General features: G+C 57.5%; 9 protein-coding genes across 9 annotated transcripts; 3 read left to right on the top strand and 6 right to left on the bottom strand.

Moving 5' to 3' along the window:
• Positions 1-132: 132 nt before the first annotated feature.
• On the top strand, positions 133-1,234 carry IUM83_06166 (uncharacterized protein; the record flags this gene model as incomplete). Its single annotated transcript, XM_067930349.1, has 2 exons — positions 133-330; positions 413-1,234. The coding sequence occupies 2 exons, from the start codon at positions 133-135 to the stop codon at positions 1,232-1,234; spliced, it is 1,020 nt and encodes a 339-aa protein (XP_067782732.1).
• Positions 1,235-1,264: 30 nt separating this feature from the next.
• On the bottom strand, positions 1,265-2,413 carry IUM83_06165 (putative histidine acid phosphatase; the record flags this gene model as incomplete). Its single annotated transcript, XM_067930348.1, has 1 exon — positions 1,265-2,413. The coding sequence occupies one exon, from the start codon at positions 2,411-2,413 to the stop codon at positions 1,265-1,267; it is 1,149 nt and encodes a 382-aa protein (XP_067782735.1).
• A 2,768-nt stretch (positions 2,414-5,181) lies between these two features.
• IUM83_06164 (putative histidine acid phosphatase) lies at positions 5,182-6,629 on the bottom strand (the record flags this gene model as incomplete). Its single annotated transcript, XM_067930347.1, has 3 exons — positions 5,182-5,460; positions 5,538-5,731; positions 5,804-6,629. The coding sequence occupies 3 exons, from the start codon at positions 6,627-6,629 to the stop codon at positions 5,182-5,184; spliced, it is 1,299 nt and encodes a 432-aa protein (XP_067782649.1).
• A 254-nt stretch (positions 6,630-6,883) lies between these two features.
• IUM83_06163 (mitochondrial protein) lies at positions 6,884-7,953 on the top strand (the record flags this gene model as incomplete). The annotated part of the gene is made up of 3 exons (XM_067930346.1): positions 6,884-7,534; positions 7,636-7,743; positions 7,834-7,953. The coding sequence occupies 3 exons, from the start codon at positions 6,884-6,886 to the stop codon at positions 7,951-7,953; spliced, it is 879 nt and encodes a 292-aa protein (XP_067782741.1).
• Positions 7,954-8,071: 118 nt separating this feature from the next.
• On the bottom strand, positions 8,072-15,153 carry IUM83_06162 (TKL/DRK protein kinase; the record flags this gene model as incomplete). Its single annotated transcript, XM_067930345.1, has 4 exons — positions 8,072-8,319; positions 9,193-10,055; positions 11,184-12,377; positions 13,985-15,153. 4 exons carry the CDS (start codon positions 15,151-15,153, stop codon positions 8,072-8,074), a joined length of 3,474 nt encoding a protein of 1,157 aa, XP_067782556.1.
• A 532-nt stretch (positions 15,154-15,685) lies between these two features.
• Positions 15,686-17,067, top strand: IUM83_06161 (TKL protein kinase; the record flags this gene model as incomplete). The annotated part of the gene is made up of 2 exons (XM_067930344.1): positions 15,686-16,972; positions 17,059-17,067. 2 exons carry the CDS (start codon positions 15,686-15,688, stop codon positions 17,065-17,067), a joined length of 1,296 nt encoding a protein of 431 aa, XP_067782745.1.
• A 1,222-nt stretch (positions 17,068-18,289) lies between these two features.
• Positions 18,290-21,528, bottom strand: IUM83_06160 (TKL/DRK protein kinase; the record flags this gene model as incomplete). The annotated part of the gene is made up of 2 exons (XM_067930343.1): positions 18,290-18,802; positions 20,623-21,528. The coding sequence occupies 2 exons, from the start codon at positions 21,526-21,528 to the stop codon at positions 18,290-18,292; spliced, it is 1,419 nt and encodes a 472-aa protein (XP_067782746.1).
• Positions 21,529-22,108: 580 nt separating this feature from the next.
• IUM83_06159 (TKL/DRK protein kinase) lies at positions 22,109-23,959 on the bottom strand (the record flags this gene model as incomplete). Its single annotated transcript, XM_067930342.1, has 2 exons — positions 22,109-22,413; positions 23,371-23,959. The coding sequence occupies 2 exons, from the start codon at positions 23,957-23,959 to the stop codon at positions 22,109-22,111; spliced, it is 894 nt and encodes a 297-aa protein (XP_067782836.1).
• A 153-nt stretch (positions 23,960-24,112) lies between these two features.
• Positions 24,113-25,378, bottom strand: IUM83_06158 (TKL/DRK protein kinase; the record flags this gene model as incomplete). Its single annotated transcript, XM_067930341.1, has 1 exon — positions 24,113-25,378. The coding sequence occupies one exon, from the start codon at positions 25,376-25,378 to the stop codon at positions 24,113-24,115; it is 1,266 nt and encodes a 421-aa protein (XP_067782698.1).
• Positions 25,379-26,423: the final 1,045 nt, after the last annotated feature.

The raw sequence follows: 26,423 nt of genomic DNA, 5'->3' as shown, positions 1-26,423 counted from the left end.
CTGCGTAGGAGTCCATAGCTTGGTCATTCTAACTTGCCACCTTCTTCATCACTAAGCACGACCGTTCCAGACACTGGAACTTGTGCTCTTTGCCTATAACTGCCACTCGCGAACTGTCCCCGGCGCAGTTCAATGGCATCCCGGAAGCCTCGTAAGGGCTCGGCTTGGGCTCCGGACTCGACCGAGGCACTCTTTGACGACGGCATCACCGACGACGACAGTCGAGCGCGCTGGAAGCGAGCTCTACAGGCTCAAGAAGAGGAGCAGGCACTGCTGCACCGCACAGTGGTGGCTTCTAAGCGGCAGAACCTCGAGCTGCAGTACGAGCGAGTGCGTGGCGCGTCGACGTTTGCACGGAGTGGATGACCCAATGCTCTACTCAACGCTGACCTATTGCCGCTGAATTTCCCAGGTGGCCAAGCAGCGAGCCTTCATCAGACGCGAAAAGCGCAAGTTGTTGCTGCAGCACGCTCTGCTGACCTCCGAGCGAGAGCGTTTCGACGCTTCTCGTTCGTCGGATTGGTTCTACCTTGCAGCATTCCCTGCTGCTAGTGATCGCCGCGTGACTGTGGACGTCGGCGGCCAGCTATTCGAGCTGTCGGTTGCTGTGGCCTCGAAAGACCCAGTATCACTGCTCGCCGCGTTCGTTCAGGACGATTCCCCGCTCACTGCAGCTGAAAGTGGCTGCTTCCGTGTGGATCGGGACTGGAGCTTGTTCCGACACATCCTGCGGTTCCTGCGCGACGGCATCTTGCCGTCGGACCCGAAGCTGCTGCGAGACTTGTACATCGAGAGCGAGTTCTGGCGCTTCGAGTCGCTGTTGAAAGCTATCGAGGCCAAGAACCTCGAGTTGTGGAAGCCCAAGCAAAGCAGCGACGGTGGAGCCAAGGATAAAGAGACCAAGGACCCGAGTGCGTGGTGGCTCGCCCCACCGTCGTGGTGGGGCGCCGCATCCGGTAGTGGCAGTAAGACCAAGGAGAGGATGGCCAAGGCGACTTTGCTGGCCTCGTTCCAGAAGAAGAAGAGCTCGCAGAACGCCAAGTCAAAGAAGAGCTCCAAGGATGACGATGACGAAGCGGAGTCGTGGTGGAAGGACTCCACGTACAAAGGCACCGATTACATGGATATTCTCGCGAAGGATAAGGCTAAGCCTATCGACGGTGACGCCCGCACTCCGCGCAGCCCACTACTTACAAACCACACCTGGTCGGCTTCGATGACACCCAGGAAGTAGTAAATACACACTCTTGACAGCATGTTCAGTCTAGGCCTTGTAGGAAAGGAACTCGAGCGCCAGCGCCTCGAAGTGAGAGAATGGGCAGAGCGGGTCCTGCTTGTGACCCGCGAAAGTCACCTCCTCGTTCTCGTAACGCGGCTTGATGAAAAACTCGTGCGTGGCCTTGTCCTCGTACACCTCGAACGCCACCATAGTGCCGTACTCGGGTAGCTGCGAGCCCACGTCAATCTGCAGAGCACCCAGCAGTGCCACAATGGAGTTGTCGTGCGCCGAGAAGAAGGACAGTTTAGCCGGCTGTTTGCTCTCCACCACCGACTTCACGAAGCCGTACACCTCCTTCACGCCGTCCTTGAACGCGCCGTAGCAGAAGTCCTTGCGGTGGTACAGTCGCTGCCAGAGCCACGTGTCGTACGCCTCGACCTGCTCGAAGATCTTGTGGTCGACTCCGTCAGGGAACGGCCAGCCGTGCGCCTCGCGACACGTGAGCGCGTCGCGCACTGCCGTCCAGGACAGAGGCTGGTCGTCGGGCACGCCGAGGCACTCGCGCAGGTGCAGGCCGAGCTTCTCCATGGCGTCTCGCTCGATCTTGCTCCTGAGCTTGAGCACGTCATCGTGTACAATGAGCTCGATCTCGTTGAACACCTGCAGCGGGTGCATGGGTGCCAGCACGTTGCGCGCGTACGTGTGTACGTAGAACTGCGGGGCCTTGCTGCCCTGCTCGTCGTCGTAGAAGAAGCCGCGCAGCAGACACTGCACCGACTCGATGGTGCGCGGCACGCTGCTAGACAGCACGTACACGTCCTGGGCCGTGACGTCGTCGCCCAGGAGCTGGCCGTAGCGCTGGCGCAGCGCGCGTCCTTTGCCTGTCATGTGCTCGACACCCTTCTGGGTCAGCAGCCCGTACGGGAACTGGGACTCCTTGGAGGGCCGGATCACCGGTGGCTGCGTCTCGTCGGCGCCCACGGGCTTGGCCGTCTGCTGTAGCCGCTCGAGCTGCTCGGGCGTGGCCACCTTGGAGGCCCAGAAGTCCTTCTCGTCCTGCGTGGCCTGCACCTTGGAGCCGATGGACGTGAGCACGGGCGTCCGGTCTCCGTGGCGGTGGAAGATGAGCGCGTGGCGCAGCGTCAAGTCGCGACTACCGGTGGTGTTATTGCCGGTTGAAGAGGGTGTAGCCATTGTTGGAGATCGGTCTCGGTGGACGCTCGTGGGTCTGCTGGAAGATTGCAAAGTGGGCTCATCGTCTGCCGGACGGAGACCACGCACCGACGCATGCGCGCTTGAATCTCCGCTAGGCCCTGGCCCAGGTGACTTATTATGATTATGCCCCATGGGGCACTGCTATAGTGAGTACTAGTACCCCACTGCTAGGATGGGGTACTATTACAGGTGGGTACTGTTGATTCAGGAAGAGTCCTACAAGCCGCATGTGCTTGCTTACAGATCAGCCTCTCCGATGATGTCGATGAACGCGGAGCTTCTGGAGACAGCTTGGGCTTGCTCGTGGCACGGCGGAGCACAAGATTATTACGCTCCAGGAACGTTTGAAGCCACCCGTTGGTGCTGTCCTAGCGTTTTCAGCGACTCAGTTCGTAGCCCAGTGGACGATCATGTTCCGAGTGACCCGCGCGCAAGAACTACGTCATTCCTTGACCATCCCAAGCAACGTGAATTCAATCTCATCCGAGACAACGAAACGCCCTCCATGAGGAAGGCGATAACTTCTGCTGTTCACAAAGTGAAGCTCTCGCTGATGCTCCCTCCACTTACGAACCGTCTTCCTGTCAAGTTTGTGCTTTTTCGCGACAGCACGGAGACTCAACGATTCCAGCTCCTTGACCACAGCCAATTTATCTTCCACGGTGAACTTGCGCGTCATCGTCACGACTCAAATTTGACAATGAGAGAGATCGAACCAAACCGGCTAGACCTTTTTAAGCGCCAAAGTTGGTTTTTGCTTATCTACGGTTACCTAATAATTCTGATAATTTGAATCAGAGGTGGGGTACTAAAACAGGGAGGGGGCACTATCGCAAGTCCCCACCCAGTTGTTTAAACCTTCTAGGGTGGGGTACTATTAAAGGGAGGCGGCATAATCACAGGTTTTACAGTAGTCGTGCGATTAGCCATGCACTGGCGTTTTAGTGACTGGGATCTTTACAAATCTCCATATTATGTATCAAAAAGACTGGTTTTGGGCAGATCTCAGCGAGACCTCTCCTCCAGTATGCTCGGTTTAAAGTTTGAACCGGTATTGTGCACAAAATATCGGTTTGAAATCGGATTTTAGACAAAAAAACATTCCACCACAATTATTATACTGAGGGCCCGACTATTATGTATAATAAGGGTGGACGGTTTACATGAATTTAGTCATTTTTATGAATGATGGTGTCATGACACCAAAAGCCCTCAGAAGTTCTGCGGAACAATCAAAAACCCAAAATAGTCCCTAAAACGCACGAAGGGCCTCGTTGAAGCGCTCTAGGTAAGAAGGACATGCCCAAGGACCGGAAACTTGCGGCGCAGCTCGCACCCTTCTGGATGCAGCTGACGGTTTGGCTGGAATCGGACCACCCCTTCCACTATGTGTTTGATAATCCTAAACACTTGTGTATTGGCCTAAAGGGCTATATTTGAGTGCATTCTGTAAAAATACGAATATTGACAAAATAATTACCTAATTTTGGTAGCTCTCGTGTCTCCCATCGATGCACTTGTCGGTTTCACTTACTACTACGCTGCACAAGTGCAGAGACCCAACTCGGAGGGGAGGGTAAGTACATGAGCAGGAGCTAGAACCGTTGCATCGCCGACGCGGACGTCGGGGGACCAATTGATGTCAACCGCACCAGGGACCGGCTTAGGGAGAGGACATTGTTAGGCAGCCGGCAACCCGGGCAGGTCTGTGGGCCTGTCCTCGCGCCTTCTGTAAGCCCGAATGTAAATACAAGGTTGAGTGAGGACCGTTCCTGCGTAGACACACCCATCGGGTCCACTCCGGGCCCTGCACTCCACGGCCAAGAGGACATCAATAGTCCCCTCGCGCCCTCGTGGTCACTAACCACGCTCCCAGCCACCCTGTGACACATTAAGTTCGTCATTGCTCGTCCTCTAAACTACTCAGCACTACCTTACAATGACCCGCACGCCTCGCAGACCCCCTTGGCCGCAGTACGAAACGATAAGAACCTCTTCTGTTGTTGGGTAGTGCTGGCCCCTGCCGCAAAACACTACGCGTATTATTTAGCTGCTTTATCTGGACTACTCCCGTCCAAATTGCAACTGAGAGATGTGAGGCCAGCCGCACACACAGAGTTCTCCTAGCTAGTCCCCGCCGCCTATACCTACCGCCTACCTACAGTCTGCGTCGCCTCGCCCGGCGATTATACTCGCCACTGTCCTTCGCCCTCCATGTCTGCTCTCCTTGCGATCTTCGATCTTGTCAACGTCAACCGACTCTTCGCAGCTTCAACACTTCCGGTGACCGCAGCTTCTCCCGCCACGACCTTGCCTTCACTCGTCACCAACCATGGTGTTGTGCTCCACACCATTGTCCGTCAAGTCAATTGTCACTGGCACGCGGTTGCCTAGTGACGTCGCGTGCTCTTGGGGCTTAAAGAGCACGTGATGTCCACACACTCTACAGGTCAACCGAACATACGGAAAGTACTATATACCACCTCAGTTTTGCCGGGTAGCGAAACGTTTAGCTTTCAGTACAGAACAGATTCTGGTACTTGGACCAGGGCCATAATATTTAGGTGTTTCCTGGACGAATCAGAAATGTATATGCGTAATTTATTTTGTGCATACCCTTTTCCGACCAATCCGCGTAGGGCGCCGCATCTGAATCAGACGTCGTGCGTGTCAACAATGGAGGATAATAGAGACAATAGAGGACAATGGAGGACATTATTGGTGGATCGGTATTAACACTTTTCAACTCACAGAGCCGAACCGTGCAGGAAGCTCTGCACCGACTGCTGGAACACGGCGAACGGGCAGAGCGCCGCGTGCTCGTGGCCTGCGAAGGCCACCTCGGCGCCCTCGAACAGCGCCCGCAGGTAGACCTCGCCCGTGACGCGGTGCCGGAAGAGCTCGAAGGTCAGCATGGCGCCGTACGGAGGGATCACGCGCGGCACCTGAAGCTGTAGCGCGTTCACGAGCGCCACGAGTGAGTTGTCGTGCGCCGAGAACAGCAACAGCTTGTGCTGGGTCTGACCCTGCTCCGGCAAGCAAAAGAGGCGTGCGTAAGCGGATGGGTTAAAGAAAAATGGACAACGGACAACAGGGTACTGACCTCCACGACCCCCGTCAGGTACGAGTAAATGCGCTGCACGCCGGCGCGGAAGCTGGCGCGGCAGAAGTCCAGATTGCCGTACAGGTGGTGCCACAGCCACGCGTCGTACTCGCAGATCTGTGCGAAGAGCTGCTGGTCGAGTCCGTCCGGGAAGGCCAAGCCGTGCGCCTGGCGGCAGACCAGCACCTCGCGCACTGTAACAACAATATCCCTCAACAGTTAGCCACCCCACACGCTCCCACCAATTCAACCAACAGTAAACTTACACCCTGTCCAGGCGACGAGTTTGCTGGAGCCTGCTCCAATGATGGTACTGATCCTCTGCGAGGCCTCAGCAAAGCCCGGTGGTGCGTGCTGCCGCAGCTCGTCCGCGAGCATCTTGCCCAGGTCGCGGTACAGCTCATACGAGTGCTGCGGCGCGAGGCTGTTGGAGTCGTCCGCGTGGATTATGAGCACCTCGTCCTTCTTGCTCCTTCTGTCCGACTGCACGTGGCTTAAGAACCTCCTGCTGTCCGGAAGCAAGCTCTCGTTGGCTCCCATTTGGCTGCCGGCGTCCACGTTGACGAAGTGCTCGGGGAACAGACCCGCCAGGACACTTTGCGCCGAGCGAATGGTCCTCCGGATGTTGGTGGACTGCACGTGCACGTGGTGGACGGGGTCGGCGTCCTCCAGCAACAGCTTGTAGCGCTCCCGCAGCTGCTGGCCGCGGTCGCGCATCATGGCGATGCCCTTGGCCGTCAGCTGGCCGCAGGGCCAGCGCCCGCCCTGCTGGGGCGGCGGCACGTCGAACTGCGGGCCACCGCATGGCTCGCCGCAGTCGCCGGCGTGGTGGCTCACCACGCGCGTGCCGCTGTTGAGCGCGCCCACGACGCTGAGCTCGGCCAGGCGCGAGACCCAGAAGTCCGTCTCGCGCTGCGTCATGGCCACCTTGGCGCTGACCCTGCGGCTGATCGGGGACCGGTCGCCGTGCCGGAACATCACGAACACGTGCTGCAGTATCAAGTCCCTATCGTCCACGCTCGTATGTTCCATCGCAGCGCCCAGAGCCCTCGGGCCGGCGCCGGCCGCAGGAGACTCCGGCCGCGGAGCCATGCTAGCGTTGGCTGCTCGAAGAGCTACGAAAATTGATACGCAAGCGAAGCGTTGAGCAGTTCAACGTCGGCCGTGATTGGCCCACAAAACTCGTTCTATTTATTGACCAATCAGGAGCGGATGAAGACCAGATATTTCTATCTAGTGATACCTCTTGTATGAAATAGCCTTTCGGATGGTTGCTATGTGGATCACCTCCAAATTGCGATCCCTCCACATTGTAATTCATTGCGCTGCCAAATATTTTTCAGCCGATGCTGATGCTGCGCAGCTCCGCTCGCCGAGGCGTCCTGCGGCGCCTGCTGCAGCGCGGGCTGTCGATCTCGGCGGCGGCGCGCGCGTCGCCCGCACCTTCGCAAGACGTCCACGTATCTCTGGAGAGCTGCATCGCTCGCCGCGAGTCGTCGCGCGCTCTGGCCGCCTTCGACCAGCTGCAGCCGGCGCAGCAGAGCGACCCGGGGCTGCTGCAGCGGCTCGCGCTGCTCGTGGCCAAGCGCGGGCAGCCGCACGAGGCCCCGCGCGCGGCGCAGATGCTGTGCGGGCTACTGGCCCAGCCGGGCTTCGCGGCGGACGACGCCACGCAGCTGGCCGCCATCTACGCGCTGGACGCGTGTCTGCGGCAGCGGCGGCTGGAGGACGCGCTGCTGCTGTTCGCGGCCGCGCGCGAGCACGACGTCCTCGTGGACCTGCCGGCGGTGGACGCGCTGCTGCGCGCGCTGGTGGCCGCGCGCCGCGTGGACGAGGCCGCGGAGATCCTCCGGCGCGTCACGGCGCAGCACGACGTGCGGCCCTCGGAGCGGACGTTCCAGCCCGTGCTGGTGGCCGTCATGCGGCAGCGCCGCTACGAGGACGTGGCGGCCCTGATCGAGCACGGCCGCGTCAACGAGGTGGACTTCTCGCCCGAGGTGCGGAGGACAATGTTGCTACGAGGAGGACACACGTCTGGATGATGACTCATCGTGACTGTTGGTGTTGCTGTTGCTGTTGCTGTTGCTGCTGAGGGCAGACGTACGACCCGCTGGTGGACCTGACGCAGGAGCAGTACTCGGCCGAGGACGTCGAGCGGCTGGGCAGGTTCATGGAGTATGTGAACGACGCGCTGCGGGCGGACGGGGTGAGTACTGCACGGTAGCAGCCTGAGACGGCTGAGGAGGTTGAAGTGGTGCGCTGACGCTGTTGTTGTGTGCGCGTTCATTCACTCCAGTACTGGGAAGACGACGACGACGACGACGACGAAGACGAAGACGGAGTGATCTTTGAGGACGACGATGACGACGACGACGAGTTCGATGGTGATGACTTTGACGAGGACGAGTTCGACTAGGGGCGGAGCACCAGGTATGCGCGACGGCCCGACTAATAGATGGATGGCGATAGAGCCTCTTTGTACCGCTCATGCGTCCCGTGTCTCCGTTATAGATATTATGACTGCTCTACATACTTTACAAGGCATACTCCTGCTCGTTGTCTCGGCCCCGCAGCTCCTGGATAAGCTGCTCTGCTGTCGGCCGACACAAGGGATCCTGTGCCAAGCAGGCTGAGCCAACGCGCAGAATGCGCGGAGGACAGTCGTTCGTGAAGGTCGGACGAAGAGTGCCGCACACGACGTCCTGCAGAATCTGGACGGGCTTGGCCTTGCCGCCTCCCTCTGTCAGCGCGTCGTGGTAGGGAATCCTGCCCGTGTCCAGCTCTGACAGCACCACGCCGAACGAATAAATATCTGCCTGCTCCGTGTATCGCTTGCCCTCGAGGATCTCCGGCGCCGTCCAGTACGGCGTGCCAACTCCTGCCGTCATGGTGAGCTCGATGGCTCCGCGACTCACGCCGAAGTCGATGAGCTTTGGCCGGAGTCTATCTGTCAGCAGGATGTTGTTCGACTTGAGGTCGCGATGAATTAAAGCTGGAGTGTGGCCGTGCAAATACTCCAGAGCTTCCGCGATACCGACAGCCATGTGGACCTTATCTCTAGCCCACGACAGCAGGTCCGCGTTCTTCTGCAGATACGTCTGCAAGCTCCCCATCGGGACGTACTCGAGCACCAGGAGCAGATTGTTCAGCGTGTTCCAGGCCACACCGACGAAGCCGACGATATTCGGGTGCTCAAGGCTGGCAGTGAGTTCGATCTCTTCGGCGAACTCTAGGACATTCTCTGCCTTCTGCTCTTTGGTCTGGAGCAGCCTCTTCACTGCGACTTGCTGGCCGTTGTGCTCACAGACCCAGACTTCTCCCGAGGACCCCTTCGACAACGCAGCCTGGAACGTGATGCTCTCGTATTGAAGACGCTTCTCCACAAGGTGCTGGCTGCTAAGCAAGATCTTAAGAGTTTTGCACGACCCAGGGCTTTCATACGCTTCCGCGAGACTGGAAAAGGACGACCCCAACGTGGTAAGCCGGCTGGTCAAGGTTGTCTGGCGGAGTGTGGCGGGCGTGTCGGCTGCAAGCGTCGGTCGAGAAGCTGTTTTTTCAGCTCGATACTGCGGAGAGATGCCGACGAGTTCGCACGTGGTGGACATGGACTCCTCCTCGATCTTGCTCTTAGCTCTGCGTCTCCACCAAAACCAACCGATGCCAGCCCCAGCGACCAAGACTACGGTACCCAATATGATCGGAACCAGCAACAGCTTATCAAAGCCTGAGCTTTTGCCAAACTCCTCTTTCAACCAGGTCGTGACCCAAGCGCTTCCGGTTGGTTTCGTCATCGCGGCCATCTCCGCATCCGTGAACTCGTCTCTCCTGTGGCAAGGCACTGCCAAGGCCGCGTAACCATCATCAGCGGGGCATACATTCCACGCCGGGTCATCGGCGTTCGAGACGGTGTGGATTGCGTACACGCTATACGAGTCTTTCGTGACGGGGTCTTCCCACGCGTGATCCCTCAGCCGAAGTTGAGGTAACATATCGGGATCACCGCCCACCGACCACATCGAGCCCATGTAGCTCGTCGCAGCCGAGTCCTCGAAGGTATCCGCCACGCACCTCGACACGTTCAGCATTTGGTCTCCAGAGCAGATCAACGTGTAGTAGGCCGTGACATCGTTCGGCTGCGAGCAGTTCTTGAAGGTGCAGCCTTCGCCGCTGACGTCGTCCTTGGGGACTGCGAGGTCGGCCATGGTGTAGTCGTCCATGGTCCAGATCTGCACGGGGTCGTTCGAGGGCGAGATGGCGAAACCTGTGTCCCAGAGCACCGCACGCTGGACGAGGCCGGGTAACTCGGTGAAGACGATGCTGAGGGGATCAAGGCGCTTGATCACCGCAGTGGGTACGGAGTTGAGCGAGAGTTTGGCGTCCGTGTCTCCGGCTTTGTGGCGGATGTAGAGCTGCTGGGCGATGTCCGAGTTGGTGCCATCGAAGACGAAGGACGAGTTCGAAGGCAGTGACGAAGTCGACACCAGACTCCGCAGGTTTATCGTGTGCCCATGAGTCATACTTGAGGCGATGGCAAGGAAAACTGCGAGCGCAGTCCCCCGCATCGCTACGTGTTTAGAGATTCTTGGACTGATGGAAGGACGACCGTCATGAACCGCGTAAATCGGCTGGTCGCGTAGCAGATCTCCCGCATTGGATTTGCATCGAGTCAGAGCTCTTGCTGCTGTCGAGACTTGACCGGGTCAACACGTCGCTTCAAGAGCAGAAGGGGACGCTGTAAGTCACGGCGATGTCAACCAAATGGACGGGTGTCTGCAGGAAATGCAGACCGCCTCGATCGGTACATGTACATGTATCTGTATGAAGAGCTCAGCACTTATCACCCGCGCAACCTCAGTGACGCCACGGCCCGATGCTTTTAGCGAAACCAGCACAGTCAAGGTTTCTCTTCAACCGAGCAGATGTACGGACCGCACCGCATGCCTCACGCTCAACACCTGTGCAGGAATTCTATCCGGTGCGTCTGCAGATGCTGGACGCACAACTTTCGTGTCGCTACATGTACTGTACTGAGTTCGGTGTGAGCGCTGCAGGTTGTCAACTTTGAAGGGCACTTTACATTATCTGGATCTGTGGATGGAGGAAGTACATGCACTCTACGGACTCGCTGCGTCGGACGCTCGGTCGCCACAAAGTTCGTGCACTAATTGACGCGCAGTCGGCCGCCTCGACGGATCGTGCTCCAAGCACGCCGAACCGATGCGCCGAATCCGCGGAGGACAGTCCTGACTGAAGCTCAGCTGGATCGTGCCAGCCAACACGTGCTGCAAGACCTGCACCGCCTTCAGCTTTGTCCCGCCTTTCGTCACGGCGTCGAAGTACGGCACCTTGCCCGTGTCCAGCTCTGACAGCACCACACCGAACGAATAAATATCTGCCTGCTCCGTGTACCGCTTGCCCTCAAGAATCTCCGGCGCCGTCCAGTACGGCGTGCCAACCCCTGCCGTCATGGTGAGCTCGACCGTCCCGCGACTCACTCCGAAGTCGATGAGCTTTGGCTCGAGTTTGTCTGTCAGCAGGATGTTGTTCGACTTGACGTCGCGGTGGATCAACGGCGGGCTTTGGCCGTGCAGGTACTCGAGCGCCCGTGCGATTCCGACGGCCAGGTGGATTTTATCTCTGGCCCACGAAAGCAGGTCGGCGTTCTTCTTGAGGTACTTGCGCAGACTCCCCATCGGGACGTACTCGATCACCATCACCAGGTTGTTGAGGCTGTTCCAGGCCACGCCGATGAACTCGACGATGTTGGGGTGGACGAGGCTGGCACTCAGCTCGATCTCCTCGGCGAAGGACTGCACGTGCTTGGCCTTCTGGTTCTTGCCCAGCAGCTTCTTGCCCGCCACGGTGCGTCCGTTGTACTGGCATATCCAGACTTCCCCCGACGCGCCCTTGGACAGTGCTGTCTGGAACGTCAGGCTGTCGTACGGGATCCGCTTCCCCAGCAGATGCGTGCTGTCGAGCAATATCTGCAGCGTCGTGTTGGAGCCGGCACTCCCCGAGCGACAGGAGCCCGAAGACTCGATGGTGGAGACCTGGTTGGCCAGCGCCAGCACCGGCGTGCCGCCATCGAAGTAGTTCATGCCTACATCCTCCAGCTCCCCCGGCCCATATCGTCGCTTGTAGGACTTCTTCGCCCTCTTCCTCCAACAAAACCAGCCGATGCCAGCAGCAGCGACCACAACCACAGTGCCTAAGATGATCGGGATCAGCAAGAGCATGTCGAACCCTCCCGAGTTTTCACCAAACTCTTCCTCCAGCCACGTCGTGACCCAGGCGCTTCCGGTTGGTTTCGTCATCGCAGCCATCTCCGCGTCCGTGTATTCATCTCTCCTGTGGCAGGGCACCGTCAACGCCGCGTATCCATCGTCTGTGGGGCATACATTCCACGCCGGGTCGTCGGCGTTCGAGACTGTATGAACAGCGTACACACTGTACGAAGCATTGGAGACCGGGTCCTCCCACGCGTGGTTCCGAAGGCGGAGCTGCGGGAGCATGTCGGGATCACCGCCCACCGACCACATCGAGCCCATGTAGCTCGTCGCAGCCGAGTCCTCGAAGGTATCCGCCACGCACCTCGACACGTTCAGCATTTGGTCTCCAGAGCAGATCAACGTGTAGTAGGCCGTGACATCGTTCGGCTGCGAGCAGTTCTTGAAGGTGCAGCCTTCGCCGCTGACGTCGTCCTTGGGGACTGCGAGGTCGGCCATGGTGTAGTCGTCCATGGTCCAGATCTGCACGGGGTCGTTCGAGGGCGAGATGGCGAAACCTGTGTCCCAGAGCACCGCACGCTGGACGAGGCCGGGTAACTCGGTGAAGACGATGCTGAGGGGATCAAGGCGTTTGATCACCGCAGTGGGTACGGAGTTGAGCGAGAGTTTGGCGTCCGTGTCTCCGGCTTTGTGGCGGATGTAGAGCTGCTGGGCGATGTCCGAGTTGGTGCCATCGAAGACGAAGGACGAGTTCGAAGGGAGCGAAGAAGACGACGACGAGGTCGACTCGAGACTCCGCAAGGTAATCGTGCGGGCCTCGACCATGGTCGACGTGACTCCGAGAAATACCGCGACTGCAGTCGCCCGAATGGCTGTGACCCGGCGATTCAGGAATGTGGTATCGCTCCAGGTCGATTTGCTGAGTCACGGGGCCTACATTACGACACCTCGAGGTGACCGAAACGAGTCAACCACCGCACAGCGCCGGACCTGCGCGCTAACGTTGGCGACGGCGAACTCCAAACAGATCGCAGTGCCTGTATTGGAGTTGCAGTGCAGTGCAGCCACGACACCGCCTGCTGCTTCCGGCGAAGACTCGAGTACTACATGGAGCATCGAGAGTGACCGTGATCACTTGGCACAAATGTACGAAAGCCGAAAGTGTGGGATCGATGCCTTACTTCCTGCTCATGGATGGGGCCATTGCACTGTCCTCGGTGTGAGACGCGTCCGTAGACCCGCATTGCCACACGATCGATGGATGCAAGTTTTGGCGCCCGCACAATTTACACATTCGCCACGGTTGATCTTGAAGTGCGTCCTCCCAATCTCTACTTCCATTAGCCTACATACATGTACTGTACATGCACCTGCGCCGAACTGCCGGGTCAAAATGAGTACACGAGCTCGGTAGAGTTGCCTTCGAGCTCTTCGATCAACTGCGAAGCGGTCGGGCGACTTGAGGGATCAAAAGCGAGGCACGCCAAGCCGATCCGCTGGATCCGAGGCGGACAGTCTCTGGAGAAGCTTGGCCGTAATGTGCCGGCCATGACGTCCTGCAGCACCTGAAAGGGTTTCGCCTTGCCCCCGCCCTCCGTCACCGTGTCATGGTACGGGATTTTACCCGTGTCCAGCTCGGACAAGACCACGCCGAACGAGTAGATGTCGGCTTGCTCGGTATACCGTTTTCCCTCGAGGATCTCGGGTGCCGTCCAGTAGGGCGTGCCCACCCCCGCGGTCATGGTCAAGTCCGTGAGGCCGCGACTCACACCAAAGTCGATTAGCTTGGGCTCGAGCTTCTCCGTGAGCAAAATGTTGTTTGATTTGAGGTCGCGGTGGATGATCGGGGGTGACCGAGTGTGCAGGTAGTGCAGCGCCTGGGCGATGGCGACGGCCATCTGAACGCGGTCTCGCGCCCACGACAGCAAGTCGACGTTCTTCTGGAGATAGCCCTGCAAGTTCCCCCTCGGGAAGAACTCCATGACCATGGTGAGGTTGCTGAGACTGTTCCAGGCCACGCCAAGGAATTCGACAATGTGCGGGTGCACGAGGCTGGCGCTGAGCTCGATCTCCTCGGCGAACGCCTCGACGCTCTCCGCCTTCTGGTCGTTTAGCTGTAGCAGCTTCTTGATCGCAACTTTGCGTCCAGCGTAGCTCCCGACCCAGACTTCCCCCGACGCCCCCTTTGAAAGGGCCTTCTCGAACGAGAGGCTTTCGTACGGAATGCGGCGGCCCTGGAGGTGGACGCTGTTGAGCAGAATCTTGAGCGTCATGTTCGACCCCGCACTCTCGTAGTCGTCCAAGTGGCTGAAGCAGGATAACTGCGTAGTAGGTCGAGTCGAATACGTCGTAGGACGAGTTGGTACCTCCGGTGTGCCTCCATCCAGATAGCACGTGGAGTCGGCGCCAAGGTCACACTCAGGCGAAGCAGTTAGATCCGGCTTGCTGTTTAACCTGCGACGCCAACAGTACCAGCCCAGCCCGATCGCTGCCATGAGTACGATACCGAGGGCGATCAGGACGACCATCAGGAGGTTGAAGCTGCTGACGTCCTTAGCGAACTCTTCGTTCAGCCACGCTGTCACCCACGCGCTTCCTGTCGGCGCAGTCATGGCTGCGATCTCCTCGTCCGAGTAGCTGTCTCTCCGGTGGCACGGCACTGCGACGGACGCGTATTCGTCGCTGGCCGGGCACTGGTTCCAAGCCACGTCCAACGCGGTGGGCACCGTGTGAACCGCGTAGACGCTGTACGAGTGGTTCGAGACGGGGTCGGTCCACGAGTGATCTCGCAGCCGAATCTGCGGAGCCATGTCGGGGTCGGCGCCGTTCGACCACATCGCGCCCAAATAGCCGGCAGCGCCGTCGTCTTCGAACGTGTCGGCTACACAGCGCGCGACGCTGAGCATTTGGTCCCCGGAACAGATGAGCGTGAAGTACGCGATCACGTCGTTCGGCTGCGAGCAGTTCTTGAAGGTGCAGCCGGCCCCGCCGACTTCTGCTTTCGGGATGGCGATGTCGGCCATGGTGTGGTTGTCGATCGGCCAGACCTGCACGGCCTCATTGTTCGGCGAGACGCCGAAGCCCGAGTCCCAGAGCACGGCGCGCTGTACAAGCCCCGGTAGGTCGTCAAATTTGACGTTCAACGGGTCGAGTCGGGCCTTCACAGCAGCGGGGACGGAGGTAAGGGAGACTGCGTCGCCCGTGTCGCCAGCTTTGTGGCGGATGTAGAGCTGCCTGGCGAAGTCGGAATTCGTGCCGTCGAACACGAACGAGCCGGCCGCAGGCAGCAATGAAGACGAAGAAATGGACTCCAAGTCTCGGAAGGCTTGTCGACTTCTCACTGTCGTCACCAGCGCTGCGTACTGGGCCACGAGCGCCGATACTCGCATGCTGTACAGCTCGGAAGGCAATAATTGGAATGGGTCCCGAACGCATGAACAGCACAGGAACCGAAGCGAGAAGGAGGAAGGTGTCGGCCGAAACGGATCTCCAGCGCCAAGAATGGAACCGTGCAGCGCAGCGAAAAAGAGGCCAGCATGAAAACCTGGCGATGGACGACGGTGTCCCCGTGGCCACCACAAGGCCAAGGTCTCCGTTACGTGGTCGTGGAACTCATGGGGCTCAGCTAACTCGCGCGACTTCCATTTTGCCTGTCACGAAACCCCCTACAAGCAGACTTTCGCTCGGACGGTCTACCATGGTTGAACTGATACCGTGGTGCATGCCACCATACCGCCGAGTAGATGGGGATGCTTGGTGGATTCAAGACGCATAGCATTGCCGAGGGTAGCCACTTGGACTGGATTCCCGATCGGCGGCCGCCGAAGCCAACGCAAATAAGCTACGCAGCTCTTCGCTGAGGGGATCAAGTGGACACTTCATTGACGCTTTCGCTCGCTCTGTCTCGAGGAGCACGCCGCAATGAAGTTGCGCTGTGACTATGACCGCCGTCTAGAAGCTTCAAACTCGTACGAGAGCGCCGAGCTCCCATCCAGCGACGACTTCGCCCTCGACGGGACCTCGTCCGACCTCGCTCGACAGCTCTACCTCCGGGCCAAGGCGGGGGGCCAAGTAGAACAACTTGACAGCTTCACTCTACCAGTGGCAGTGCAGACTCGACTCGACGAGCTCAAGCTGGAATGGGGGAGTCTACCTGGCGTCGCCCAGCGAGCGCTACTCTGGGACTCTGGCTTTGTAGTATCCCTGAGCAACCAGGCAGTGCAGATCTGGCCGCTCAGCGGCCACTCCATGACGAACTTGGCCGTCCCGCTCGTGGATTTCCACGCCGTCGGCTGCGAGGAGAAGAACTGTACGCAGCCAGACAATACCACGAGCTCCAGCAACCACTACTGCTCCGGGGTCAAAATGGTCGCCGCGGCTCGGTGTGTCGTGGACGACTTCGACGACAGCAGCAACCCCAACACTGCCATGTGGGAGATCGGCGGTGACCCGGACGCGGTTCCAGCTCCGTGGATCACGAAGCACACGTGGAGAGACTACAGCACCGGCGACTCGTACAAGGTCCCTGCCATTCACACGATGGATCTGAACGACGAGCCATCTTACAACACGTGCGCTGCCAGTGACCAGAACGGCGGCTACGGGTCGCTTGTGTTCCCGTGCTACTTGACATCGAACGCCTCCGATACGATCAAGAGTGAGAAGCAGCAAGTCAACGGGAGCGCGTGGGTCTCGCAATGGCTCGTCGAGGACTACGCGGTTAGTTCCCACGATGCCATCAACGTGTCGCTGATAATTGCTATCATTTGCGGAATTATCTTCATCGCTCTCGTTGTGTTGCTTGTAGTGATCAAGCGGAGGAGGAAAAAACACGCGAGCAGTACTGCACTGGCAGAAACAGACACTTGTGCAGGCAACAATCGCCAAGGTTCATCTCCGCGCGACTCCGGCGGAGATCGGTCGACGGTTCCAACCCTGGAAGATAATGATATTGTGCCGGACAGAATTGTTGGCAAAACGAGCAGCATCGCTCCAGCGTACCAAGAGTTGAACTCGGAGTGGAATTTCACGCTCAAAACTCTGCTTGGCAGTAAGTTTCTGGTGGGGAAGTGCATTCCGTACGAGAGCGTGAAGTTTGAACGAGCCATATCCAAGGGAGCTCACGGGGAAGTATGGCTGGGCGAATACCAGGGCCAACAGGTCGCTGTGAAGAGACTTTTGCAGACGAAGACTCATCAAGCGTACGAGGTGGAGGAGTTCGCGAAAGAAATCGAGCTCAGCGCTAGTCTGGCACACCCCAACGTTGTGTCGTTTGTTGGTGTCGCGTGGAACAGTCTCAGTAACCTGGTGATGGTGCTCGAGTTCTTCCCCACGGGCGACTTACAAAGGTTCTTGCGCGACAATTTCGACTCGCTGTCTTGGAGCAAAGAATTACTTCACATCGCCGTGGATGTTGTTCGCGGACTCGAGTACCTTCACTCGCGTGCTCCCCCGCTCATCCATCGAGACCTCAAATCGAAGAATATCTTGCTTACTACGTCACTAGACGCGAAGCTGATCGATTTCGGGGTGAGCAGAGACTGCCAAGAGCTATCCATGACGGCTGGCGTTGGCACTCCGTACTGGACAGCCCCCGAAATTCTCGAGGGAAAGAGGTACACGGAGAAGGCTGACATCTACTCGTTTGGGGTGGTGCTATCCGAGCTGGACACCGGCAAGATCCCGTACCACGACATCTTGACACCTGAGGGACAACAACATAAGCCTATTCAGGTATTGACGGACGTGATGGAAGGGAAGTTGCGTCCAAGTTTCTCACAGAAATGCCCGTCTCGAATTCGTCGCATCGGTTCAGCCTGTTGCCGACTTGTTTCCACGCAACGCCCCACAGCTTCTGAAGTATTGAAAATGCTACAAGATCCCGAGTAGCTATGGCCAGGAGATTGAATGTTAAAGCTACGTGCAAATAAATATCTTCTTTACTCCTTTGAGTCGGTGGCGTTGCCTTCGAGCTCTTGTACCAGCTCCTGTGCTGTCGGACGATTTTCCGGATCAGGCGACAAACACGCAGAGCTAATCCGCTGAATTCTCGGTGGACACTCGTCGGAGAAAATTGGGCGCAACGTGCCGGACATGACTTCGTGCAGTATCTTGAGAAACTTGGCTCTACGTCGCCAGCCAAACCAACCCGCACCAGCCAGGGCAACCACAGTCAAGACGATCAGAACTATCACACCTGAGTCAACACCTTCATCTCGAGCAACCTCTTCTTTCAACCACTCTCGAGCAAACGCTTCTTGCAACCACGTAGTGACCCACGTACTTCCGTTGGGCGTTGTCGTGTTTGCAGCCATGAACGCGTCCGAGACGTAGTCCCTTCTAATACAGGGAATAGTCACTGTTCCGTAGCCGCCATTGTCGGGCCACAATCCATAAGCTACGTCCTTTAGTAAACTTGGTATTGTATGCACCGCATAGACCGAGAAATGAGTGTCGCCGCCAAACTCGATGATGTTCTGCGTCCAGTCGTGGTCCCTCATCTCAATCTCCGGAACCACGTCGGGGTCACCTCCTTTCGCCCACATATTGCCGAAGAAATTCCCCGAAGTTACCGGCCACGCAGTGCGACGTATTACCCATCTGATAACCTGTGCAGTACTGAGTGTAGTAGGCCGTCACGTTATTCGGCTGTGGGCAGCTCGCGAAGGTGCAGTTTACGTTGAGCACCTCCTGCTTTTCCACGGCAATATCGGCCATGGTGCGGTCCCCCATGGGCCAGATCTGAACAGGGATGCCGCCCGGGGCAATGGCAAAACCAGTGTCCCAGAGCACTGCACGCTGGACAATTCCCGGGAGATCGTCGAAGTCGATGTTGAGCGGGCTCAATCGGTCGCTCACCACCGGTGGAACAAACTTGAGGGCGACTCTGTCACGAATATCTCCTGCTTGATGGCGGATGTAGAGCTGTTGGGCGATGTCGGAATGGGTTCCATCGAAGACGAACGAGTCATTGGAAGGGAGCGAAGCGAAGGCGAAGACGATGAATCCGCCTCCAGACCACGTAAGGTTATGGTGTGGCTGCCAGCCATGGTCTCTCCGTCGATCTTAGTAGAGTAGACGCACGACGTTTTGAGGCGACGGTATCCGTTCACAGTCGACTAGTAGAACGAAGGGAACACACGCCGCTGTTCCTGCAAACTTGGATATTACACTTTCACATCATTAGGAACAATCAAGGATTCGTGGGGGCATGGGCTCTATGGAGACCGGATGCGCTACAACCAGTAGGTCTTGAAGCGATCGGAATACTTTCAAGTTCGAGAACAACCAATGCAACAGAAGTAAACCTAAGAGTCATCAACATGGCACTGCAGCGCATCAAAGCGACGATATTACCCAGCACAACTCATGTTGTCCTACAGAGCACGACACATAAGAAAAATTCGGAGGCAAATCGCAAACTCTTTGACGAGTTTAATTCGTTCACATGGCAGCACACAACATTGAAGGAAATATCAATAACGAAGACAATACTCAAGCTGGTGACCAAGAGAGTACTACCCTCCGGTACTTTTGACTTTACAAGCCTCTCTCCAAGAATCCAAGATTCCCTCAGACAGCGTTGGATGCGCACTACAAGCCCAGGACGGCCACCAGACAACGCTTCAATTAGGCTCAGCCTACAGAAAATTCAGAACTCTATAGTTTTAACATAACATAAATAGAGGATCTCTGAAACACGGTGAGAACGAAGGGAACACTACCCTTTGCAGAGCTTAGAAATTCGTTGTTGTTGTAGATATTTTTCACATTACATCGCTATACTTACCTAAGAGCTCCAGAACGAGCTCCCGTGCTGTCGGACGTTTTCGAGGATCGAGGGATAAACACGCTGCACCGATGTGCTGGATCCGAGGTGGACAGTCTCGACAGAAACTCGGACGCATTGTGCCCGACATCACCTCCTGTAAGATATGGAATGGCCTTACCGTGCTGCCGTCTTCCATCACCGCGTCGAAGTAGGGGATTCGCCCTGTGTCCAGCTCCGATAGCACCACTCCGAACGAGTAGATGTCGGACTTCTCAGTGTATCGGTTGCCTTCGAGGATTTCTGGCGCAGTCCAATACGGAGTGCCCACTCCCGCCGTCATTGTACTTTCAACAATTCCGCGACTTACTCCGAAGTCAGTGAGCTTCGGTTCGAGGTGTTTCGACAATAAAATGTTGTTTGACTTGAGGTCGCGGTGGATAACCCCAGGCGTGCGACTGTGCAAGTACTCGAGCGCTTCGGCGATCGCAATGGCAATGTGGATTTTGTTCCTCGCCCACGAGAGGATCCGAATGTTCCTGTCCAGGTAGTCCTGGAGGTTTCCATTTGGAACGTACTCGAGAACCATAGACAAGTTCGTGAGGTTGTTCCACGCCACGCCGATGAACTTGACGATGTACGGGTGCACCATGCTGGCGGTCAGCTCGATCTCTTCAGCGAATGATTGCACGTCATCCGCCTTTATGCCTCGGGTAAGTAGCAGTTTCTTCGCCGCAACTTGCTGCCCGCCGTACTTGCAGAGCCAAACCACACCGGACGCTCCCTTCGACAGTTCCGACTCGAAAACGAGATTGTCGTAGGGGATTCGGTTCCCCTGGAGGTGCGGGCTGTGCAGCAGTATCTTGAAGGTTTGGTTCGAGCCAACACTTTCGTAGCCCACAGTCCGGCCGGAGCTAGAAAACTCAAAACTTGGATCGGTGCTCATCACTGGTGAGGTAACTGCGTCGTAAGACTCTCCGGCGACGTAATGATGCGAAAACGCTTCAAAATCGGCCGGTACCTGGTCTTTCCTCCTCTTAGCTCTTCGTTTCAAATACAAACCCACAAAGGCGATGGCACCAACTACTACCAGAGAGCCCAAGGTAATCGGGATCAGCAGCAGTTTATTGAAACCGGATTTCTTCACCGCGAATTCCTCCTTGAGCCAATTCGTCACCCAGTCGCTTCCTGCCGGTTTAGTCATGGCAGCGATTTCGCTATCCGTGAACTCGCTTCTCTTGTGGCAAGGGACAATTAGTGATGAATAGCCCTTGTTGGCGGGGCATTGGTTCCAGGTCGGATCATCGGCGCTTGATACTGTGTGAATAGCATAGAGTTCATATGCAGTGCCCGTTGTCGGTTCAGTCCAGGAGTGATCTCGCAGTCGCATGTGTGGAGTCACGTTGGCATTTCCACCTGTCGACCACATCACTCCAAGAAAACCCGACGCACCAGAATCCTCAAATGTATCAGCGACGCAGCGCGACACGTTGAGAATCTGAGCGCCGGTGCAATATTGGCTGGAGTAAGCTGGTACGCCGTTGGGTTGCGGGCACTCCAGTGTTGTGCAATTAACTTCGGCGATGTCTTCTTTCGGTACTGAAATATTGGCCATGGTGTAGTCTGGCATGGCCCAGATCTGCACTGGGTCATTGTCAGGCGAGATAGCGAAGCCGGAGTCCCATAGCAGAGCACGCTGGGCAAGTCCGGGCAGGTCGCCGAAGCTGATCATGAGCGGGTCGAGTCTTTTAGTCACGAACGCCGGGATCGAGTTGAGTTCGAGTGCGTCTGCGATGTCGCCAGCCTGGTGGCGGATGTAGAGCTGCTGCGCAATGTCGGAGTTGGTACCATCGAAGACGAAGGAGGAGTCGTTGGCCGGTAGAAACGACGGCAATGACGAAGAAGAAGTCTCCTCCAGGCTTCGGAAGGTGATGGTGTAGTCTTGGGCCATGGCAGAGCTGGCCGCAAGAATAGCTGCGAGAGCTGGTGCTCGCATGTCTGCGAGTCTGTCCGCAGATTTAGAAATGGTGACCATGGGTGGTCCTTATGGTGACGAGCTCATCGACGTGCCTGCAGCGAGGACACATGGACGCGGGAGTAATTTATAGCAGCTTTGCAGTGTGCAGGTTAACTCGACGGCAGGGGAGTCGTGCACATGGCTGCTGTCATCTGGAACCATTTTGTGGAGCCTCACCATAATTTGTCGCTAAAATGACAAAAAAGGTTTGGATGGGAAGCTCTTGAGCATTACGAACTGCGGGATGATCAAGCATAAACGTCTGCTGCTTGATTCAGTGACAGATTTGCAACGTGAAGATCTAAACAGCGACCATGTAAGATTAGAGCAAGCGGGCTGTGTGATCAGACTGGCAAGGAGCGATGGTGGCCGTGTTCTAGCGCTCTGTGACTCTATGACGAATTAATAAGACTTTAATTCAATCCTCTCTCTCTGATCGTTGGATGGCCAGGACGTGCGTCCCTCACTTGACGCGTCTCCATCTGCTCCCTTTCGAAAGACTCCGTCTGGGAAGATACTCGCTCGCTCGTTCGTTCGCTCGCCACCACTACTTTGATGTCTACTCACGGCCACTGCTTTCAAGATGTTGAACGAGTTGACGAGCTGTCGGGCGATCCGTTGGGTCCAGCTTCAGGCACGAAAGAGCAATCTGCAGAATCGACTGAGGGCAGTCACTTGAGAATCTCGGGAGCAACGTGCCGCTCATCACGCTCTGCAAGATCTGGAACGGCTTCGCCTTGCTTCCGTCTTCTGTCAAAGCATCCGAGAAGGGGATCTTGCACGTGTCCAACTCCGACAGCACCACGCCGAACGAATAAATATCTGCCTTCTCGTCGTACCGCTTGCCTTCCAGGATCTCCGGCGCTGTCCAGTACGGCGTGCCCACTCCAGCGGTCATCGTGGTATCAATGCGGTCGCGACTTACGCCAAAGTCGGTCAGCTTGGGTTCCAACTTATCTGTGAGCAGAATATTGTTCGACTTGAGGTCGCGATGAATCAGAGGAGGCGTCCGAGCGTGCAAGTATTCCAGCGCTTGAGCGATTCCAGCGGCCAGGAAGATTTTGTCACCTGTCCACGATAGCTGGTACCCATTCTGGTGCAGGTAGTTCTGTAGATCCCCCTTCGGAAAGAATTCGACCACCATCGCCAAGTTGGTGAGATTGTTCCATGCTACCCCGATGAATTCGACGATGTGAGGGTGAGCGAGACTAGCGCTCAGCTCAATCTCCTCCGCAAATGCTTGCACCTTTTCAGCTTTCTGCTCTTTGGTCTGCAGTAGTCTCTTGACCGCCACCTTTTGCTGGTCGTACTCACACGCCCAAACTTCTCCAAACGCTCCTTTCGAGAGAACTTTCTCAAACACCAAAGTCTCATAGGAAATGCGTTTCCCTTGGAGATATTCACTATTCAGAAGTAGCTGAAGCGTCTTGTTCGTGCCTGCATCTTCGTAGGTGCCGTCGGAGGATACTGTTGGGGGTCGTAGCCTTGCTTCGTTTGATGCAGATGAAAGCTGCTTCGCACGTTGTGTTCTCCGACGCCAACAAAAACCACCGATGCTAATTGCAGCGATCAAAACAGCCATTGCTGCGATGACCAAACTCACACGAAAAGTACGAGCAAACTCCTCCTTCAGCCACTTCGTCACCCAAAGACTTCCTTTCGGGATACCCAGACCAGCAATATCACCTGGATAATCATCTCTTCGACGACAAGGAATGGTTAGCGACGCATACCCATTATCGGATGGACATGCACCCCAGGCGACGTCATCGGCACTGGGGATTGTGTGAACAGCGTAGAGACTGTTTTTAACGGTTTTACCTTGTGCAGTTGCTTCTGTCCACGTGTGCTCATTCAGAAGCAGCTCCGGCATGCTGTTGGGGTTTCCTCCGACAGACCAGAATGGGCCCAAGAAGACACCGGCACCTTCATCTTTAAACTTACCCGCCACACAGCGCACCATGTTGAGGATCTGCGAGCTTGAACAATATTGAGTATAATAGGCTGTGACGTTGTTCGGCTGGGAGCAATTAATCGTGGTGCAGTCCACCGCGCTCACATCAGAAACCGGCAGCGCGAGGTTTGCCATCGAGTGCTTGTACAGCGTCCAGATCTGCACGGGGTCATTTCCGGGCGAAATGGCGAACCCCGAGTCCCACAGAACAGCACGCTGAACCAATCCGGGTAGGTCACCGAAGGCGATATTGAGCGGGTCGAGTCGGTCGGCCACCGCTGTCGGCACTGTCGTAAGGTTGACCTGGTCTTTGCTATCTCCAGCTTGATGACGGATGTAGAGCTGCCGGGCGATGTCGGAATTGCTGCCGTCAAAGACGAACGACTCGTTCGACAGGGACGAAGGAGCCTCCTCCAGACCACGCAACTCGGAGATCGTGTTGGTGAAACAGGCCATGGCGATGGGTCTGCAGTTTGGATCTTGGCAACTGGTCACTTCAAAGTCCACGCACGGACGGTAAAACAAACTTTGGTATCCATGGTTATCCACATCACCCACATCTCCCCTTGCATCGTACACATGAGTTGAGTCGTAGGATATCATCGCATCCTACAGCGTATAAATTCGGTGCCTTGCATCCAACCTCAGCATCTGCGTGAGCTCGGCCGCCGTGGGGCGCAGCTCCGGGTCGCGTTGCAGACACTGGCGGCCGACCGAGCGGATCCAGCGCGGACAGTCCTCCGAGAAGGTCGGCGCGAGGCGGCCGTCCAGCACCCAGCGCAGGATCTGGAGCGGCTTGGGCTTCTCGCCCTGCGCCGTGACGACGTCGGCGAACGGCGTCCGACAAGTGTCCAGCTCGGCCAGCACCACGCCGAACGAGTAGATGTCCGCCTGCTGCGAGTAGCGCCTGCCCTCCAGCACTTCGGGCGCGATCCAGTACGGCGTCCCCACCCCGGCCGACATGGCGCCGCCCTCGCAGGCGCGACTGACGCCAAAGTCGACGACCCTCGTCTCCAGCGTCTCCGTCAGCAGGATGTTCATGGACTTGAGGTCCCGGTGGATGATGGGCGGCTCTCGGCCGTGGATGTAGCGGAGCGCGTGGGCGACGCCGACGGCCATGCGGAGCTTGTCACGCGTCCAGGACAACAACCGGCCGCTCTCCTTGAGGAACCGCCTCAGGTCTCCCATGGGGCAGTACTCCATCACCATGGCCAGGCTGTCGACGCTGCCCCAGGCCACCCCGACGAACGCAACGACGTGCGGGTGGCTCAAGCTGGCGGTGAGCGCGATCTCCTCAGCGAAGGCCCGCACGTCCTTGGCCGAGTGCTCGTGGGTCTGCAGGAGCTGCTTGACCGCCACCTGCTGGCCTCTGTACAGCGCGAGCCACACCTCCCCGGACGCGCCGCTCGAGAGCGTGGCCCTGAACCGGAGACGCTGGAACGGAATGCGTTTGCCGGCCAGCCGCGGACTCTGCAGCAACCGATGCAAGATGTCGTCGCAGCAGTTCGCCTCGTCATGTCTCGGCGGCACTCGGTACGTCTGGTCGAGTGCGAGCGGGTTGGCACGGCTAGTTCCGACCGACAGCGTGTGCCACCGCTCGGAGCTCGGCGAGTGCTGTTCGTACGCCGCGTATGTCGGCACGCTGGGGTGGCTGGAGGGCGACCCCACCATCAGCTCCCCGCGTCGACGCTGCATCACTCGCCGACGGTAGCAGAGCCCGACCCAGAACACGGCCACGAGGATCAGGCCGCCCACGGCCAGCGGGATCACCAAGTACGGTGCAAAGTGTTGGCGACCGTAGCCCTGCAGTGGCGGTGGCGAGTCCGCTGGCCCCGAGGCTCTGGAGTCGACGAGCTTTCGTCGCAGCGCGTTCATGGCGGGGAATCCTTTTCACAACTGACGGACGGATCGGATCGCGCCGCGCTTCGCTTCGGCCGAGACATCTGCAGCAGCAGCGTCGACCACCGCAGCACCTGCCGCGTTGTCATCAGCGCGCGCCAAAGCGCCCGGCCGGAAGGCTGAAGCTCGGAGCGCCATCCACACAGGCGCCGTACTACGTGGGACGGTCCGGCACCCATCGCCACGGCATTGTGAGAACCCATTCGCCTCGACCAGATCCAGACCGCCTTGGTGGTCGACAACCGGATGTACATGTCCACATGCGCGCTGAAGGCAACTTCAACGAGACCGCGCCGAGGTCGAACGACCAGCGCAGTGGACTTTTCGCTACCTCGGCCCCGCTGCACCTCACTGAGGTGACCTCAGGCAGGCAGGCAGACTGAAGGGTAGTTTTCCACGCGAAGTGAGTGCAGTGTTGAAGCAAGGCGGAATGAGCAAGCGGACGAAGCTGGGGAAAAGATGTTTTGAAGCAGAATGAAGACATTACGACCAAGACCTCAAATTGAAGACCCAACATCTAGTTGTGCAGGAAATGGGTAGGTGGGCTGGCCAATGCCCAGGAATCTTGGCCCCCCTTCCTGTCGTGGTTCATTTGGAGTCGACGCCGCGCCGTACAAGTTCTGTGGGCGTTTCACCAGCGTTGCGTCCAGCACCACGCCTGCCATATCGGCGTAGTTGTAGGAATTCAACCCACCCACCATCCCTGATAGGGGTTGCCACTCGGCACCTTGCTTCTCAAGCTAGGCAAGGCGTCTTCATGCCTTTGACCTTAACCAAATGAACCACATTGACCCCTAATCTGATTGAACGCTGCAAACCGGCTAATAGATCGATGTGAAAACACGTGTGCGCCATCGCGGTCACCGGCTCATCTGAGCGAGAGCGAGAGAGAGCACGAGGTTTGCCACCCATTTTGTCAGAAGCCACTGCGCACACCCACATGGGTTCAGTCGCCTGGACCCAAACATGCCACCGGCCCTGACGGTCTCAACCGGCCCCGCCGACGGTCTCCGCTGGACGG

This window comes from Phytophthora cinnamomi, assembly GCF_018691715.1.
Source record: "Phytophthora cinnamomi strain GKB4 chromosome Unknown Contig104, whole genome shotgun sequence".
Taxonomy (NCBI): Eukaryota; Oomycota; class Peronosporomycetes; order Peronosporales; family Peronosporaceae; genus Phytophthora; species Phytophthora cinnamomi.
This window is presented reverse-complemented; position numbering and strand designations above follow the sequence as displayed.